We start from the raw sequence: 17,112 nt of genomic DNA on the forward strand, positions 1-17,112 counted from the left end.
TGAGGCAGGAGGATCTCTTGAGTTCAGGAGTTCAAGACCAGCCTGGGTAACACAGTCAGATCCCGTCTCTACAAAATTTTTTTTTTAATTAGCCAGGTGTGGCCACCTGTAGTCCTAGCTACTTAGGTGGGAGGTGAAAGGATCACTTAAGCCCAATAGGTTGAGGCTTCAGTAAGCTGTGATCATGCCAGTGTACTCCAGCCTGGGAAACAGAGTGAGACCCTCTCACCAAAAAAAAAAAAAAAAAAAAAAAAAAAAATTGGAGTGGAGATAAGCAAAACAGAAAATAGAAAATAGAGAATTAACAAAAATAAGGTTTTTTTGAATATCCATATTTATAGTAGTATTATTTGTAATGCCTAAATGATTGAAGCAACTTTAGTGTCTATTATTGGAAGAATGGATAAACAAAATGTGGTATATACATAAAATGAAATATTATTTACCCTTAAAAAGGAAATTCTGACACATGCTAAAAGGAGTAAACCCTGATGATACTGTGCTAAGTGAAGTAAGCTAGGCACAAAAGAACAATTATTGTTTGATTCCACTTATATGAGGCACCTAGAGTCATCAAATCCATAGAGATGGAAAGTAGAATGGTGATTGCCAGGACTTAGGAGGAGGGAGAAAAGAGGATTTAGTACTTAATGGGTACAAACTATCAGTTTTGTGAGCTGAAAAAGTTCTGGAGATGCATCAGTGATGATGGTTGCACAAGAACGTGAATATACTTAATGCTACAGAACTGTACACATAAAAGTGGTTAAAATGGTAATTTTTATGTTATCTATTTTTTACAACAATGGAAAAAGAACCAAACAGTTGGTTGAAACAATCAACAAAATTTGCAAACCTTTACCTAGACTGACCAGGAAAACAAAAAGAAAGACTAATATTACTAAAATTAGAAATGAAAGTGGGTACATTAGTACTGACTTTACAGAAGTAAAAAGGATCATAAGAGAATATTATGAACTGTTGTACCCCAACAAATTAGATAAACTACATAGAACTGACAAATTCCTAGAAACACATGAACCACCAAAATTGACTCGAGAAGAAACAGAAAATCTAAATAGCACTATAATAAGTAAAAATACTAAATCAGCAATCAAAAAACCTCCAACAAGGCCAGGCTCATGCCTGTAATCTCAGCACTTTAGAAGACTGAGACAGGTGGATCACTTAAGGTCAGCAGTTCAAGACCAACCTGGCCAATGTGGCAAAACCCTGTCTCTACTCAAAATACAAAAATTAGCCAGGCATGATGGCACTTACCTGTAATCTCAGCTACTCAGGAGGTTGAGGCAGAAGAATCGCTTGAACCCGGAAGGCAGAGGTTCCAGTGAGCCAAGATTGCACCACTGCACTCCAGCCTGGGTGACAGAGCGAGAATCCATCTCAAAACAAACAAACAAACAAAAAACCTCCAAGAGAGAGCCTAGGGCCAGATGGCTTCATGGGCAAATTTTACCAAACATTTAATCCTCAAATCTTAAACCAAACATCAATCCTCAAACTCTTTCCAAAAAAATACCTCCTACCTCATTCGATGAAGCCAATATTATCCCGATAAGGAAGCCAAAGACACCACAAGAAGGAAAAACTACAGAGTAATATTCCTTTTAAATATAGATGCAAATATCCTTTTTAAAATATTAGCGGCCAGGCACAGTGGCTCAAGCCTGTAATCCCAGCACTTTAGGAGGCTGAGACAGGCGGATCACGAGGTCAGGAGATCAAGACCAACCTGGCTAACCTAGTGAAACCCCATCTCTACTAAAAAATACAAAAAAAAAAAACTAGCTGGGTGAGGTGGCGGGCGCCTTTAGTCCCAGCTACTCGGGAGGCTGAGGCAGGAGAATGGCATGAACCCAGGAGGCGGAGCTTGCAGTGAGCTGAGATCCGGCCACTGCACTCCAGCCTGGGCGACAGAGAGAGACTCCATCTCAAAAAAAAAAAAAATATTAGCAAACAGAGTCCAGCAGCGTATTAAAAGGATTATACACCATGATGTATGAACAAACGAGACTGATCTCAGGAATTCAAGGGTGGTTCAACAGACAAAAAAAATCAATCAATGTGATATACATGATATTAATAGAAGGAAGGAGGGGAAAACCATTTCAGTTGACTCAGAAAAGGCATTTGACAAAATCCCATTACCCCTTTATAAGAACACTCAGCAAAGTAGGAATATATAGGAGCTTCCTCAATGAGCAATTGTGTAAGAAAAGAAACAAAAGGCAGAATGGGTATGAGCCTTCTCTTTGGGCTGATGAAAATGGTCTAGAATTAAATAGTGATGGTTGCTCAACATTGTTAATATAATAAAAACCACTGAGTTGTACTCTTTAAAATGGTTAAAAAGGTGAATTTTATGTTACATAAAATGTACCTCAATAAACAAAAGCTTCCAGATAAGCATGCCTTGCTATTTCTCAGAAACTCATTCCACTATTCAACTACCATTGCTATCATGAAAATCTTAGGTCAAACTGAAACCCTGAATGTTGCATCTTGAGTCCATTTCCTTCCTTCAGAAAATCTAGATTTATTTAATAGTATATTTTCTATGTATATTTCATATGTGTATATATGTGTGTATACACATATAGGGAAAGAGGGACAGACAAACAGAGAGACAAGGCGCGTTCCAAGATGGCCGAATAGGAACAGCTCTGGTCTGCAGCTCCCAATGTGATCAACACAGAGGACGGGTGATTTCTGCATTTCCAGCTGAGGTACCTGGTTCATCTCACTGGGACTGGTTGGTCAGTGGGTGCAGCCCACACAGGGCGAGCCAAAGCAGGGCAGGGCGTTGCCTCACCTGGGAAGTGCAACGGGTCGGGGGATTTCCCTTTCCTAGCCAAGGGAAGCTGTGACAGACTACCTGGAAAAACGGGGCACTCCTGCCCAAATACTGCACTTTAATATTCTTAAAATAATTTTCAACCCAGAATTTCATATCCAGCCAAACTAAGCTTCATAAGTGAAGGAGAAATAAGATCCTTTACAGACAAGCAAATGCTGAGAGATTTTGTCACCACCAAGCCTGCCTTACAAGAGCTCCTGAAGGAAGCACTAAACATGGAAAGAAACAACTGGTACCAGCCACTGCAAAAATATGCCAAATTGTAAAGACCGTCACTGAGATGAAGAAACTGCACCAATTAACAGGCAAAATAACCAGCAAATATCATAATGACAGGATCAAATTCACACATAACAATATTAACTTTAAATATAAATGGGCTAAATACCCCATTTAAAAAATACAGACTGGCAAATTGGATAAAGAGTCAAGACGCATCAGTGTGCTGTATTCAGGAGACCCATCTCACGTGAAAAGACGCACACAGGGTCAAAATAAAGGGATGGAGGAAAATCTACCAAGCAAATGGAAAGCAAAAAAAGCAGGGGTTGCAATCCTAGTCTCTGATAAAACAGACTTTAAACCAACAAAGATCAAAAGAGACAAAGAAGGCCATTACATAATGGTAAAGGGATCAATTCAACAAGAAGAGCTAACTATACTAAATATATATGCACCCAATACAGGAGCACCCAGACTCATAAAGCAAGTCCTTAGAGACCTACAAAGAGACTTAGACTCCCACACAATAATAATAGGAGACTTTAACACCCCACTGTCAATATTAGATAGATCAATGAGAGAGAAGGTTAACAAGGACATCCAGGACCTGAACTCAGCTGTGCAACAAGCAGACCTAATAGACAACTACAGAACTCTCCATCCTAAATCAACAGAATATACATTCTTCTCAGCACCACATCACACTTATTCTAAAATTGACCACATAATTGGAAGTAAAGCACTCCTCAGCAAATGTAAAAGAATAGAAATCACAAATTGTCTCTCAGACCACAGTAAAATCAAATTAGATCTCAGGATGAAGAAACTCACTCAAAATTGCACAACTACATGGAAACTGAACAACTTGTTCCTGAATGACTACTGGGTACATAACGAAATTAAGGCAGAAATAAACATGTTCTTTGAAACCAATGAGAACAAAGACACAGTGTACCAGAATCTCTGGGACACATTTAAAACAGTGTGTAGAAGGAAATTTATAGCACTAAATGCCCACAAAAGAAAGCTGGAAAGATCTAAAATTGACACCATAACATCACAATTAAAAGAACCAGAGAAGCAAGTGCAAACAAATTCAAATCCTAGCAGAAGGCAAGAAATAACTAAGATCAGAGCAGAACTGAAAGAGATAGACACACAAAAAACCCTTCAAAATGGAGTCTTGCTCTGTTGCCCAAGCTGGAGCACAGTGGTGCAATCTCAGCTCACTGCAAGCTCTGCCTCCTGGGTTCACATCATTCTCCTGCCTCAGCCTCCCAAGTAGCTGGGACTACAGGCGCCCGCCACCATGCCCAACTAATTTTTTTGTATTTTCAGTAGAAATGGGGTTTCATCGTGTTAGCCAGAATGGTCTTGATCTCCTGACCTTGTGATCCACCCACCTTGGCCTCCCAAAGTGCTGGGATTACAGGCATGAGCCACGACGCCCAGCCGGAGTTTGTTTTTTAAAAAGATCAACAGAATTGATAGACCGATAGCAAGACTAATAAAGAAGAAAAGAGAGAAGAATCAAATATACTCAATAAAAAATGATAAAGATGATATCACCAACTGATCCCACAGAAATACAAACTATCATCGGAGAATACTATAAACACCTCTATGCAAATAAACTAGAAAATCTAGAAGAAATCGATAAATTCCTGGACACATACACCCTCCCAAGACTAAACCAGGAAGAAGTTGAATCTCTGAATAGACCAATAACAGGATCTGAAATTGAGGCAATAATGAATAGCCTAACAACCAAAAAAAGTCCAGGACCAGGCAGATTCACAGCTGAATTCTACCAGAAGTACAAACAGGAGCTGGTACCATTCCTCCTGAAACTATTCCAATCAACAGAAAAAGAGAGAATCTTCCCCAACTCATTTTATGAGGCCAACATCATCCTGATACCAAACCTGGCAGAGACACAACAAAAAAAGAGAATTTTAGACCAATATCCCTGATGAACATCGATGCAAAAATCCTCAATAAAATAATGGCAAATCGAATCCAGCAGCACATCAAAATGCTTATCCACCATGATCAAGTTGGCTTCATCCATGGAATGCAAGGCTGGTTCAACATACGCAAATCAATAAACATAATCCATCACATAAACACAAGGCAAGGATGCCCTCTCTCACCACTCCTATTCAACAAGTATTGGAAGTTCTGGCCAGGGCAATCAGGCAAGAGAAAAAAAATAAAGGGTATTCAATGAGGAAAACAAGAAGTCAAATTGTCTCTGTTTGCAGATGACAAGATTGTATATTTTAAAAAAACCCATCATTGAAGCCCAAAGTCTCCTTAAGCTGATAAGCAACTTCAGCAGTCTCAGGATACAAAATCAATGTGCAAAAATCACAAGAATTTCTATACACCATTTACAAACAGAGAGCCAAATCATGAGTGAACTCCCATTCACAATTGCTGCAAAAGAGAATAAAATACCTCGGAATACAATTTACAAGAGATGTGAAGGACCTCTTCAATGAGAACTACAAACCACTGCTCAATGAAATAAGACGATGCAAACAAATGGAAGAACATTCCATGCTCATCGATAGGAAGAATCAATATCACAAAAATGCCCATACCGCCCAAGGTAATTTATAGATTCAATGCCATCCCCATCAAGCTACCAATGACTTTCTTCACAGAAGAAAAAACTACTTTAAAGTTCATATGGAACAAAAAAAGAGCCTGCATTGCCAAGACAATCCTAAACAAAAAGAACAAAGCTGGAGGCATCACACTACCTGACTTCAAACTATGCTACAAGGCTACAGTAACCAAAACAGCATGGTATTGGTACCAAAACAGATATATAGACCAATGGAACAGAACAGAGGCCTCAGAAATAACACCAGACATCTGCAAGCATCTGATCTTTGACAAACCTGACAAAAACAAGAAATGGGGAAAGGACTATTTAATAAATAATGTTGGGAAAACTGGCTAGCCATATGCAGAAAGCTGGAACTGGATCCCTTCCCTACACCTTATACAAAAATTAATTCAAGATGGATTAAAGACTTAAATGTCTAACCTAAAACCATAAAAACCCTAGAAGAAAACCTAGGCAATACCATTCAGGACACAGGCACAGGCAAGGACTTCATGACTAAAACACCAAAAGCAATGGCCACAAAAGCCAAAACAGAAACATGGACTCTAATTAAACTAAAGAGCTTCTGCACGGAAAAAGAAACTATCATCAGAGTGAACAGGCAACCTACAGAATGGAAGAAAAATTTTACAATTTACCCATCTGACAAAGGGCTAATATCCAGAATCTACAACGAACTCAAACAAATTTACAAGAAAACAACAACCCCATCAAAAAGTGGGCAAAGGATATGAACAGACACTTCTCAAAAGAAGACATCTATGCAGCCAACAGACACAAGAAAAAAAGTTCATCATCACTGGTCATCAGAGAAATGCAAATCAAAACGACAATGAGATACCATCTCATGCCAGTTAGAAAGGCAATCATTAAAAAGTCAGGAAACAACAGATGCTGGAGAAGATGTGGAGAAATAGGCATGCTTTTACTGTTGGTGGGAGTGTAAATTAGTTCAACCATTGTGGAAGACAGTGTGGTGATTCCTCAAGGATCTAGAACTAGAATTACCATTTGAACTCATTACTGGGTTTATAAATCATGCTACTATAAAGACACATGCACACGTATGTTTACTGCGGCACTATTCACAATAGCAAAGACTTGGAACCAATCCAAATGTCCATCAATGATAGACTGGATCAAGAAAATGTGGCACATAACACCATGGAATACTATGTAGCCATAAAAAGGATGAGTTCATGTGCTTTGCAGGGACATGGATGAAGCTGGAAACCATCATTCTCAGCAACCTATCACAAGGACAGAAAACCAAACACCACATGTTCTCACTCATAGGTGGGAACTGAACAATGAGATCACTTGGACTCAGGGCGGGGAACATCACACACCAGGGCCTGTCAGGGGATAGGGGGCTGGGGGAGGGATAGCATTAGGAGAAATACCTAATGTAAATGACGAGTTGATGGGTGCAGCAAACCAACATGATACATGTATACCTATGTATCAAACCTGCATGTTGTGTACATGTACCCTAGAACTTAAAGTATAATAATAATAATAAAACAGGGACAGAGAGAGCAAGTTTGGGTGGCTAACACTTTAAGGTTTATAATTATTTTATTAACTTTTTATTACTACAAACATAATAAATTGGTTACAAATGACAGACTAAGAACACATTCAGCTTCTCTCTCCTGCCCAAAATCCAAGAATGAATTTTTTTTTCAAAAATGTATAACATGCATGGAAGCCAAAGCAAGAATGGCCTTGGTGGATCAGAAACGAATAGTTCCTAAAAATCCAAAGGCAGATGTAACCAGACGGAATGAGGAACATGCAGGACACAGTTGCTATAAAGGTGAAAACGGCATTATATCCCCATATAGGATGTATCCCAGAAATTAAAAGATGTATTAACATTATTTTCATGAAAAATATGAAAAAGGAGCCATGAACAAGACTCCTGCATATCCCTGCTACTTTTCAACATTGCAAAAAAGGTCCTAAGCAATGTAATAAAATGAGAAAAAGAGAAAAGAGATAAGAATAGGCATGAATGAAAATAAAACTGTCCCAGATACGACAGTCTACCTAGAAAATTCAAGAGAATCAATTGACAAACTATTAAAACCAAGAAGAAAGCTTAACACATGGTCAGATACAATAACATCATACAAAAAACTACAGCTTTGTGTAGCACCAGCAATAAGCAATCAGAACTATTCCATTTTGCATAACTTCTTTTTTCAATTAAAAATGTACAGACACAGTTGAAACTCCTTGTGCACTTCTTCCCCTTTCCATTAAACTCTCTCTGTCCAGTTTTACAATCACTGTCTTGCATTTGGAGTTTTTCTTTCTCATGCATGCTTTTTATATGTCACCATATGTGTGTGTACTTAAAAATCTATAGTAATGTATATTGTTTGAAATTATTTCAAAATAAAAGGTAAAAATATACATAATTTTGCAAATTGAAAAGTTATATACAAATGGTATTAGCTTTTATATACAATATATGGCTTTCTCATGCAACTTCATTTTACCCTTTAATATCTTTAGACTTATTCAACTGGTATTTGTACATGTATATTGACATTCTTTCTCATTATCTGGTGTTGCAGAAAGTCAAGGACCCCAAACGGAGGGACTGGCTGAAGCCACGGCAGAAGAACATAAATTGTGAAGATTTCATGGACATTTATTAGTTCCCCAAATTAATACTTTTATAATTTCTTACGACTGTCTTTACTGTAATCTCTGAACATAAATTGTGAAGATTTCACGGACACTTATCACTTCCCCAATCAATACCCTTGTGTTTTTCTATGCCTTTCTTTAATCTCTTAATCCCATCATATTCTTCGTCAGGTGAGGAGGATGAATGTCACCTCAGGACCCTGTGATTGTGTCAACTGCACAAATTGTTTGTAGAGCATGTGTGTTTGAACAATATGAAATCTGGGCATCTTTAAAAAAGAACAGGGTAACAGCGATGTTCAGGGAACAAGAGAGGTAACTTTGAACTGGCCGCCAGTGAGCAGGATGGAACAGAGCTATATTTCTCCTCTTTCATAAGCAAATAGGAGAAATATCGCTGAATTCTTTTTCTCAGCAAGGAACATCCCTGAGAAAGAGAATGCGCCCAGAGGGTAGGCCTATGAACGGCCCCCTTTAGAAGTGTGCCGTCTTTTATGGTCGAAGCCGAAGGGATGAAATAAGCCCCGGTCTCCTGTAGCGCTCCCAGGCTTATTAGGAGGAGGAAAATTCCACCTAATAAATTCTGGTCAGACAGGTTGTCTGCTCTCAAACCCTGTTTCCTGATAAGATGTTATCAATGACAATGCGTGCCCAAAACTTCATTAGCAATTTTAATTTCACCCCATCTGGTGGTCCTGTGATCTCGCCCTGCCTCCATTTGCTTTGTGATATTTTATTACCTTGTGATGGTGATCTCTGTGACCCACACCCTATTCATGCACTCCCTCCCCTTTTGAAAATCGCTAATAAAAACTTGTCCGTTTTACGGTTCGGGGAACATCACGGATCCAGCCGACATGTGATGTCTCCCCTGGACACCCAGCTTTAAATTTCTCTCTCTTGTGCTCTTTCCCTTATTTCTCAACCCAGCCAAGACACACAGGAAATAGAAAAAGAACCTTGTTAAACATTGGGAGCGGGTTCTCCCGATAATCTGGAGTCAATATGAATGTCTACTTTTTTTTGAAATATACTGTTTCTTTCATTTCCAGAAATACTTATATGATAGATAGAAAATGCATCTCAAAGAATATATAGGTTAAAGGATATATAGGTTAAAGACAAATATCACAATGGAAGTACAAAGCAGTCAGTTTGGAAAAAATTGTAAATAATCTCAATGTCCATCAAAAGGAAGAAGGTTAAATAAAGCATGCTACATCTACAACATAGAAAATAATTTTACAGTATTTAAAAAGAATGTAGTGAATCTAAATGTACTGACATGGAGAGATTTTCAGGACATAAAAGAAAATATAAAACAATATGACTCCTTTCATGTTGTAAAGTTGTGTATTTTTAATCACATATATAGAAATGTATTTTAGAAAAACAGAAAACTAATAACATCAGATGCCTTTGACTAAGTGAATAGGTTTGAGGGAGGTGAAAAAAGATGGTTTTACTGTCTATTGTTAGATTTTTAAAAGTAAGAATATGTTTTCTAATTGTTAGTAGAAAAAATTGATGATCCATAGATATACAAATACTAGACCCCAAAAGAGTAGTCAAGAATAGACAAAGAACCGGCCGGGCACAGTGGCTCACCCCTGTTATCCCAGCACTTTTGGAGGCCGAGGCGGGTGGATCACTTGAGGTCAGGAGTTTGAGACCAGACTGGCCAACATGGTGAAACTCCGTCTCTACTAAAAATACCAAAAAAATTAGCCAGGCGTGGTGGCACATGCCTGTAGTCCCAGCTACTCGGCAGGCTGAGGCACGAGAATCATTTGAACCCAGGAGCCGGCGGTTGCAGTGATCCAAGATCGTGCCACTGCACTCCAGCCTGGGAGACAGAGTAAGACTCTGTCTCAAAAAAAAAAAAAAAAAAAAACCAGAATAGACAAAGAACCAACTCCCAGGGCACACAATACAGTAAAAGCTGTACTATATTATACACTTTTTAAATGGTTATAATTGGTATCCTTATGACCTAAAACTGTCACTGAAGTTTTCTTTCTAATCTATGCTTTTCTGTATATTTGTTTAATTGTGATACAGGAAAGCAAGACAAATAGTTGTAATGAACATACTTACTGACAGATCTGAAAGTTTTGGGTCGGAGAAGACAACCATGAAAATTCAAACGCAGCACATTTAAACGCCACCTTTGCAAAGTAGACAGTATATATTTATCTGGAATCACATTTTTCACTGTGGAAAAATCAATCTAAAAAGAATAAACAAAATGCATTAAGAAATGAGAAAGTCCCCAAAAACAATTGCAACAAAAAAAATAATAGACAAATGTGACCTAACTAAAGAACTTCTGTACAGCAAAAGAAACTATCAATGAAGCAGACAGACAACCTACAGAATGAGAGAGAATATTTGCAAACTATACATCCAACAAAGGCCTAATATCCAGAATCTATAGGGAACTTAAATCAACAAGCAAAAACAACCCCATAAAAATAGGCAAAGAACATGAACAGACACTTCTCAAAAGAAGAAATACAAGTGGCCAAGAAACAGATGAGAAAATGCTCCGCATCATTATCAGATAAATGCAAATTGAAATCACAATGAGATCGGGCACAGTGGCTCATGCCTGTAATCCCAGCACTTTGGGAGTCCAAAGTGCTGGATCACTTGAGTCCATGAGTTCAAGATGAGCCTAGCCAACATGGCAAAACCCCATCTTTACTAGAAATACAAAAATTAGCCAGGGGTGCTGGTGCATGCCTGTAGTCCCAGCTACTCGGGAGGCCAAGGCATGAGAATTGCCTGAACCTGACAAGTGGAGGTTGCAGTGAGCTGAGATTAGACCAATGCACTCCTGCCTGGATGACAGAGCAAGACTCTGCCACGAAAAAAAAAAGATACTGTCTCATACCAGTCAGAATGACTTTTTTTTTTTTTTTTTTTTGAGACAGAGTCTTGCTCTGTCGCCAGACTGGAGTGCAGTGGCATGATCTTGGCTCAGCTCACTGCAACCTCTGCCTCCCAGGCTCAAGCGATTCTCCTGCCTCAGTCTCCTGAGTAGCTGGGACTACAGGCACATGCCACCACGCCCAGCTACTTTTTGTATTTTTAGTAGAGACAGGGTTTCACCAGGTTGGTCAGGATGGTCTTGATCTCTTGACCTCATGATCTGCCCGCCTTGGCCTCCCAAAGTGCTGGGATTACAGGTGTGAGCCACCATGCCCGGCTCAGAATGGTTATTATTAAAAAGTCACACAACAACAGATTCTGGCAAAGTTGTGGAGAAAAGAGAACACTTATACACCATTGGTGGGAATGTAAATTAATCTAACCACTGTGGGAAGCAGTCCAGAGATTTCTCAAAGAACTTAAAACAGAGCTACCATTCAACCCAGTAATCCCATTACTGGGTAAATATCCAAAGAAAAATAAATCATTCTACCAAAAAGACACATGCACTCATATGTTCATCTCTGTGTTACTCACAATAGCAAAGATGTGGAATCAACCACATATTCAATCAATAGTACATCGAATAAAGAAAAAGTGGTAGATATACACAACGGAATACTGCATAGCCATAAAAAAGAATGAAATCATGTCCTTTGCAGCAACACAGATGGAGCTAGAGGCCATCATCCCAAGCAAATTAATGCAGAAGCAGAATACTAAATACTGCATGTTCTTACTTATAAGTGGAAGCTAAACATTGAGCATACACGAACATAAATATGGGAGCACATCTGCCTATTTATGTGGACTACTGGAAGGTGGGGGCTGGTTTAGAAAAACTACCTATTGGGTACTACGTTCACTATCTGGATAATGGAATCTGTACCCCAAACCTTAGCATCACATGATATTCCCAGGTAACAAACCTGAGCATGTACCCCTTATATCTAAAACAAAAGTTGAAATTATTTGAAAAGAAATAAGATCTGTTTCATGTAAAAATTTAAAATATTTTAAAGCGTCTAGTACTAAAAGCTCTTCATCACATCATTTCCAGACAGAAAAAAAGACTGAAATGTTAGTTTGAATGTTCTATTTAGTACAGTATGGAAATTTCAACACATACACACATACATTTTTGCTTGTTCCCAAAAATGATTTGAGTTGGCTGATAAAAATATAGTAAATTAGAATAAAAAACGTAAATGCAAAATGGTTTCCTGACATATAATGTTCAGTCTCTCTTGTGAGTTGAGATACATAAATTAAAATAACAATGTGATATCAGATATAAAAAAAAGTATAGGCCTGTCATGGTGGCTCACACCTATAATCCTAGGACTTTGGAAGGCCAAGGAGGGCGGATCACCTGAGGTCAGGAGTTTGAGACCAGCCTGACCAACATGGTGAAACCCTGTCTCTACTGAAAATACAAAAATTAGCCAGGTGTGGTGGCGTGCACCTGTAATCCCAGCTACTCAGGAGGCTAAGGCAGGAGAATTGCTTGAACCCAGGAGGCTGAGGTTGCAGTGAGCTGAGATCGTGCCACTGCATTCCAGTGTAGGTGATAGAGCAAAACTCCATCTCAAAAAAAAAAAAAAAAAAAAATAGAGTTAAGGAAATTTGGGGGCAAAAAGTACTCCATAACTCCACACAATTTCGTGACTTTACACACACACACACACACACACACACACACACACACACATATATATATAATTTTTTAGGGGGGACAGAGTCTCGCTCTGTTGTCCAGGCTGCAGTGCAGAGGCATGATCTTGGCTCACTGCAACCACTGCCTCCTGGGTTCAAGTGATTCTCCTGCCTCAGCCTCCCGAGTAGCTGGGATTACAGACACCTGCCACCACGCCCGGCTAATTTTTGTATTTTTAGTAGAGATGGGGTTTCACCATGTTGGCCAGGCTGGTCTCGAACTCCTGACCTCAAATGATCCACCTGCTTCAGTCTCCCAAAGTGCTGGGGTTAGAGGCATGAGCCACCATGCCTGGCCAATTTTGTGATTATAAATGAATCCAACCTTTGCCTTAACAATTCTACTTCTAAGAATTTATCCTGCCAATATAATCATACATGTATACAACGAAACACTGAGAAACAGGATATTCACCACAGGATTTTATTAACAAAAGATAGTAAGCAACCTAAATGTCTTTCGATAGAAGACAGATTAAATAAATTGAGTGACTTCCATATAACAAACCACTGGACAAAAGCTGAATTCAGGGCAAAAAAGCACAACTCAGAAAGAGAAAATCTAAAGCAATAGAGTCCAAGTGTGCTGCTCTCTGGTTGGCTGATTCAATTCAGGGACAAAATGCACAGTATCTAGAGGACTTACTTGACCCGAACGCTTCATGAATATTACTCATTAATGCCAAGCATTTTATGAAAGTTGGGTCTCAGAGCTCAAGGTTATATCATTGTTAAAGAACCTTAAGAGGAGAAATTCTATGCTGCCAGTTAGGGGAAAGGCAAATGGCAGACCTGGCATTCCCTTATAAATAGTTGATAATTAAGAACACATACTTTCTAGTTAGACAGATCAGAATGTGAATCCCATCCTAGCCATTTAACCATGTTGGCTATGACTTAACTAAGGCTTAGTTTTTTTCCATCTGTAAAATGGGAAAAATAATAGTGCCTAACTCAGGAGGCTGAAGAGACAAACTGAGAAAATGCAAATAAAATACTTAGTGTAGCATCTGGCATATAAGAAAGCATTCAATAAATATTAGCTACTATTATTACTTCAAAAAGACATGACAAAGCACACAAAATATGGAGTACATAAATTTTAAAAAGCATGGAATAGGACTAAAATAAACAACACAATATTTGACATTCTTAGTGTGTCTGCATGCATGCAGAAACACATACACTCTGTCATTTTCTAATATGAACTCCTAGGCTGGCACTTATGTACTATTCTTGCCACAGAACTATTTTTTAACCTGAAACATGTTTGTGTTTCTCATTCCAAAGAGACATTGAGGAGAGGACTCAGCCAACAATAAAAAATAAGCAAATAAGCACACATCCCCCAACAACTTCTCTTGTCTGTTTCTTGTAAGATACTTTAATATCAACAAACATGGTCATTTACACCATCAACCAATGTTCAGTGGCAACATTTTCCCTGTTGTCTAAAGTCCAGTCAATAGCTGACTTCACAACCCCTCCTTAGTGCTAATGATTGAAGCACTGATGATATCACGTGCTCAGACTGACCTATGAATAGGGGGCCTGGCGCCATTTTGTAGAAGCTCTAAAACTTAACTCAAAGAAATTAAAAGGAGTTGAGAAGGTGTCAGGGGCTCTAGCTTCATAAGTTAACTCAACATCTTTACATCGCATCTGGACACCATCCCATTCTCGGTTGCACTACTCTCGCTCTGTGCAACAATGGCAAGAAAAGAACTGATTTCATCTTACCAAACCTATCTTAGCTAACAAATTAGGTGTTCCTGTCTTAATTTTATTTTTAGTTTAACGTGGTGATTCTCGAACATTAGCGTGCATCAGAATCATCTAGGGGGTTGTTAAAACAGATTACTGTTTGCTACCCTAAGAGTTTCTGACTCAGTAGGTCTGGGATGGGGCCTAAGAATTTGCATTTCCAACAAGGTATTGGGTGATGCTGATACTACTGGTCCCAGGACCACACTTTGAGAACCACTGGCTTAAAGTGATAAATCTCTAAATTACATTACAGATATTTGGGGATGTTGCTTTTTCCTTCGGAAAACCTATAAAGAAGAAAAAAATGCATCCAAATGGTCTAAAGGAGAAAGAATATATACAATATTTCGATCATGACATGTCTTGAGGAAGCTGGCAGGAGTTAGAAAAAGCCAACGCTTCTGCCCAGAGACCTCACTGGATAAAGATGGAGAGCATTATAAGCACATGGCAGTGAGGAATGAAGCCAGGGTAGGAAGTTAGTGCTTTATGTTCAGCAAATTTCTCTTTCCACAATTGTATGTTGCTCCATCCTCCTATTTCTGCTTTTATTTGTGAGTGTTCAAATGTGGCACAATTATAATCAGCATTTTTAGTACAAACAGTAACTTTATTCAGAAGGCAATGAGAAGTTGCCTGTTCACAGGCAATTGGATGTTCACAAACGTAAATTTTCAGCTGACAATATTAGCAATACTGTGATATCAATGTTATTGTTTATCAATCAGCCCTGGCCACTCCAAAAACCTCTGCCCTTATCAGTTTTGCATACCATCACCCAGGTACACTAAGGTCATCCTTGTAATCCTCTCTTTTTTTTTTTTTTTTTTTTGAGACAGAGTCTCGCTCTGTCGCCAAGCTGTAATGCAGTGGTGTGATCTTGGCTCATTGCAACCTCTGCCTCCTGGGTTCAAGCAATTCTCCCACCTCAGCCTCCCAAGTAGCTGGGACTACAGGTGCACACCACCATGCCCAGCTAATTTTTAGAGACAAGGTTGGCCAGGATGGTCTCAATCTCTTGATCTCGTGATCCGCCTGCCTCGGCCTCCCAAAATGCTTGGATTATAGGCGTGAGCCACAGCGCTCAGCCAATCCTTTCTTTTCTTTTTTTTTTGAATGATACAGAGTCTTGCTCTGTTGCCCAGGCTGGAATGCAGTGGCACAGTCTCGGCTCACTGCAACCTCCACCTCCCAGGCTCAAGCAATTCTCCTGCCTCAGCCTCCTGAGTAGCTGGGATTACAGGCAACTGCCACCGTGCCTGGCTAATTTTTGCATTTTTAGTAGAGACAGGGTTTCACCATGTTGGGCTGGTCTCAAACTCCTGACCTCAGGTGATCCACCTGCCTTGGCCTTCCAAAGTGCGAGGATTACAGGCGTGAGCCACTGTGCCCAGCATAATCCTCTCTTTTTAATGGAAATAACCCTTCCAAAAATTATGAGTTAAGAAAAAGCTATTGCACACCTCACACTCTAAACATCTTTCCCATAGTCATGGACTCAACATATAGTCTATGCTCATGAAAAGGAAGTAGGCACACAGTAATAAAACCAGAATGGAGTACAAACTATCCAATAAAATGGAGCTTTGTTTCAATCCAAAAATGATATTCATTTATATCTACCATTTACATTTTAAAATACTAATGATGTATCTCTTAAAATGGCATTATTATCTTTTTTATCTCTTCCCCCAGGCTTGTGCCTGGACAAAAGAAAACCAAATTCACTTGCTGCTGGTGACCACAGAGCAGGGAAGAAGGTGTCCCACAACAGTTGGCTTCACAGCAGTCCATTCTCCTTTTAAGAATTAGTGTGAAGACAGTTCAGTTAGTATCTACTTACAGCATTCCACAGTGAGTTCAGCTGTGTCATCAACATCCAGGCACGATTAACTTGGCCACATATTATCACATCTTTTAAACTGAGGTAGAAGAAAATCTAAACACAAAGAAAAATACACAACTTTGAAAAATATGTGAACTTTGATGTAACTTGTCCACTTACCTTCTGTGTGTGTGTGTGTACACGTGTGCACATGGGTGCACACATGCATTAGTAATGATAATGTAATCCATACTTTGCAAATAGCAAGAGTTTAAGTGCTAGAATTTTATCTCAAGACAGGAGTTTTATCTAAAGTACTGGAACCTATCTGCTGACTCTTTTTATATAATATAATCCTTGTGATTGATAGTTGCAGAAGGATGGTGAGAAAGATAAGCATATTTGTTTTATTTTTTGAATGAAGATAGAATTCTGCTAGAAAACTAATGATTTCCATAAATAGTCATTGGT

At 39.0% G+C, this 17,112-nt stretch overlaps 1 protein-coding gene across 11 annotated transcripts in view; it reads right to left on the reverse strand.

Moving 5' to 3' along the window:
- FBXL13 (F-box and leucine rich repeat protein 13) overlaps positions 1–17,112 on the reverse strand; it is a 272,798-nt gene that overhangs the window by 150,290 nt on the left and 105,396 nt on the right. For all 11 annotated transcript variants that reach the window (XM_074035683.1, XM_074035682.1, XM_015447861.4 and 8 more), the window contains 2 exons: positions 16,660–16,755; positions 10,497–10,629 (listed from right to left, as the gene is read on the reverse strand). In XM_074035683.1, coding sequence (XP_073891784.1) covers positions 10,497–10,629; positions 16,660–16,695 — 169 coding nt within the window. In that variant the 5' untranslated portion in view covers positions 16,696–16,755. The remainder of the gene's footprint in view (positions 1–10,496; positions 10,630–16,659; positions 16,756–17,112) is intronic.

Source organism: Macaca fascicularis, chromosome 3 (assembly GCF_037993035.2).
Source record: "Macaca fascicularis isolate 582-1 chromosome 3, T2T-MFA8v1.1".
Taxonomy (NCBI): Eukaryota; Metazoa; Chordata; class Mammalia; order Primates; family Cercopithecidae; genus Macaca; species Macaca fascicularis.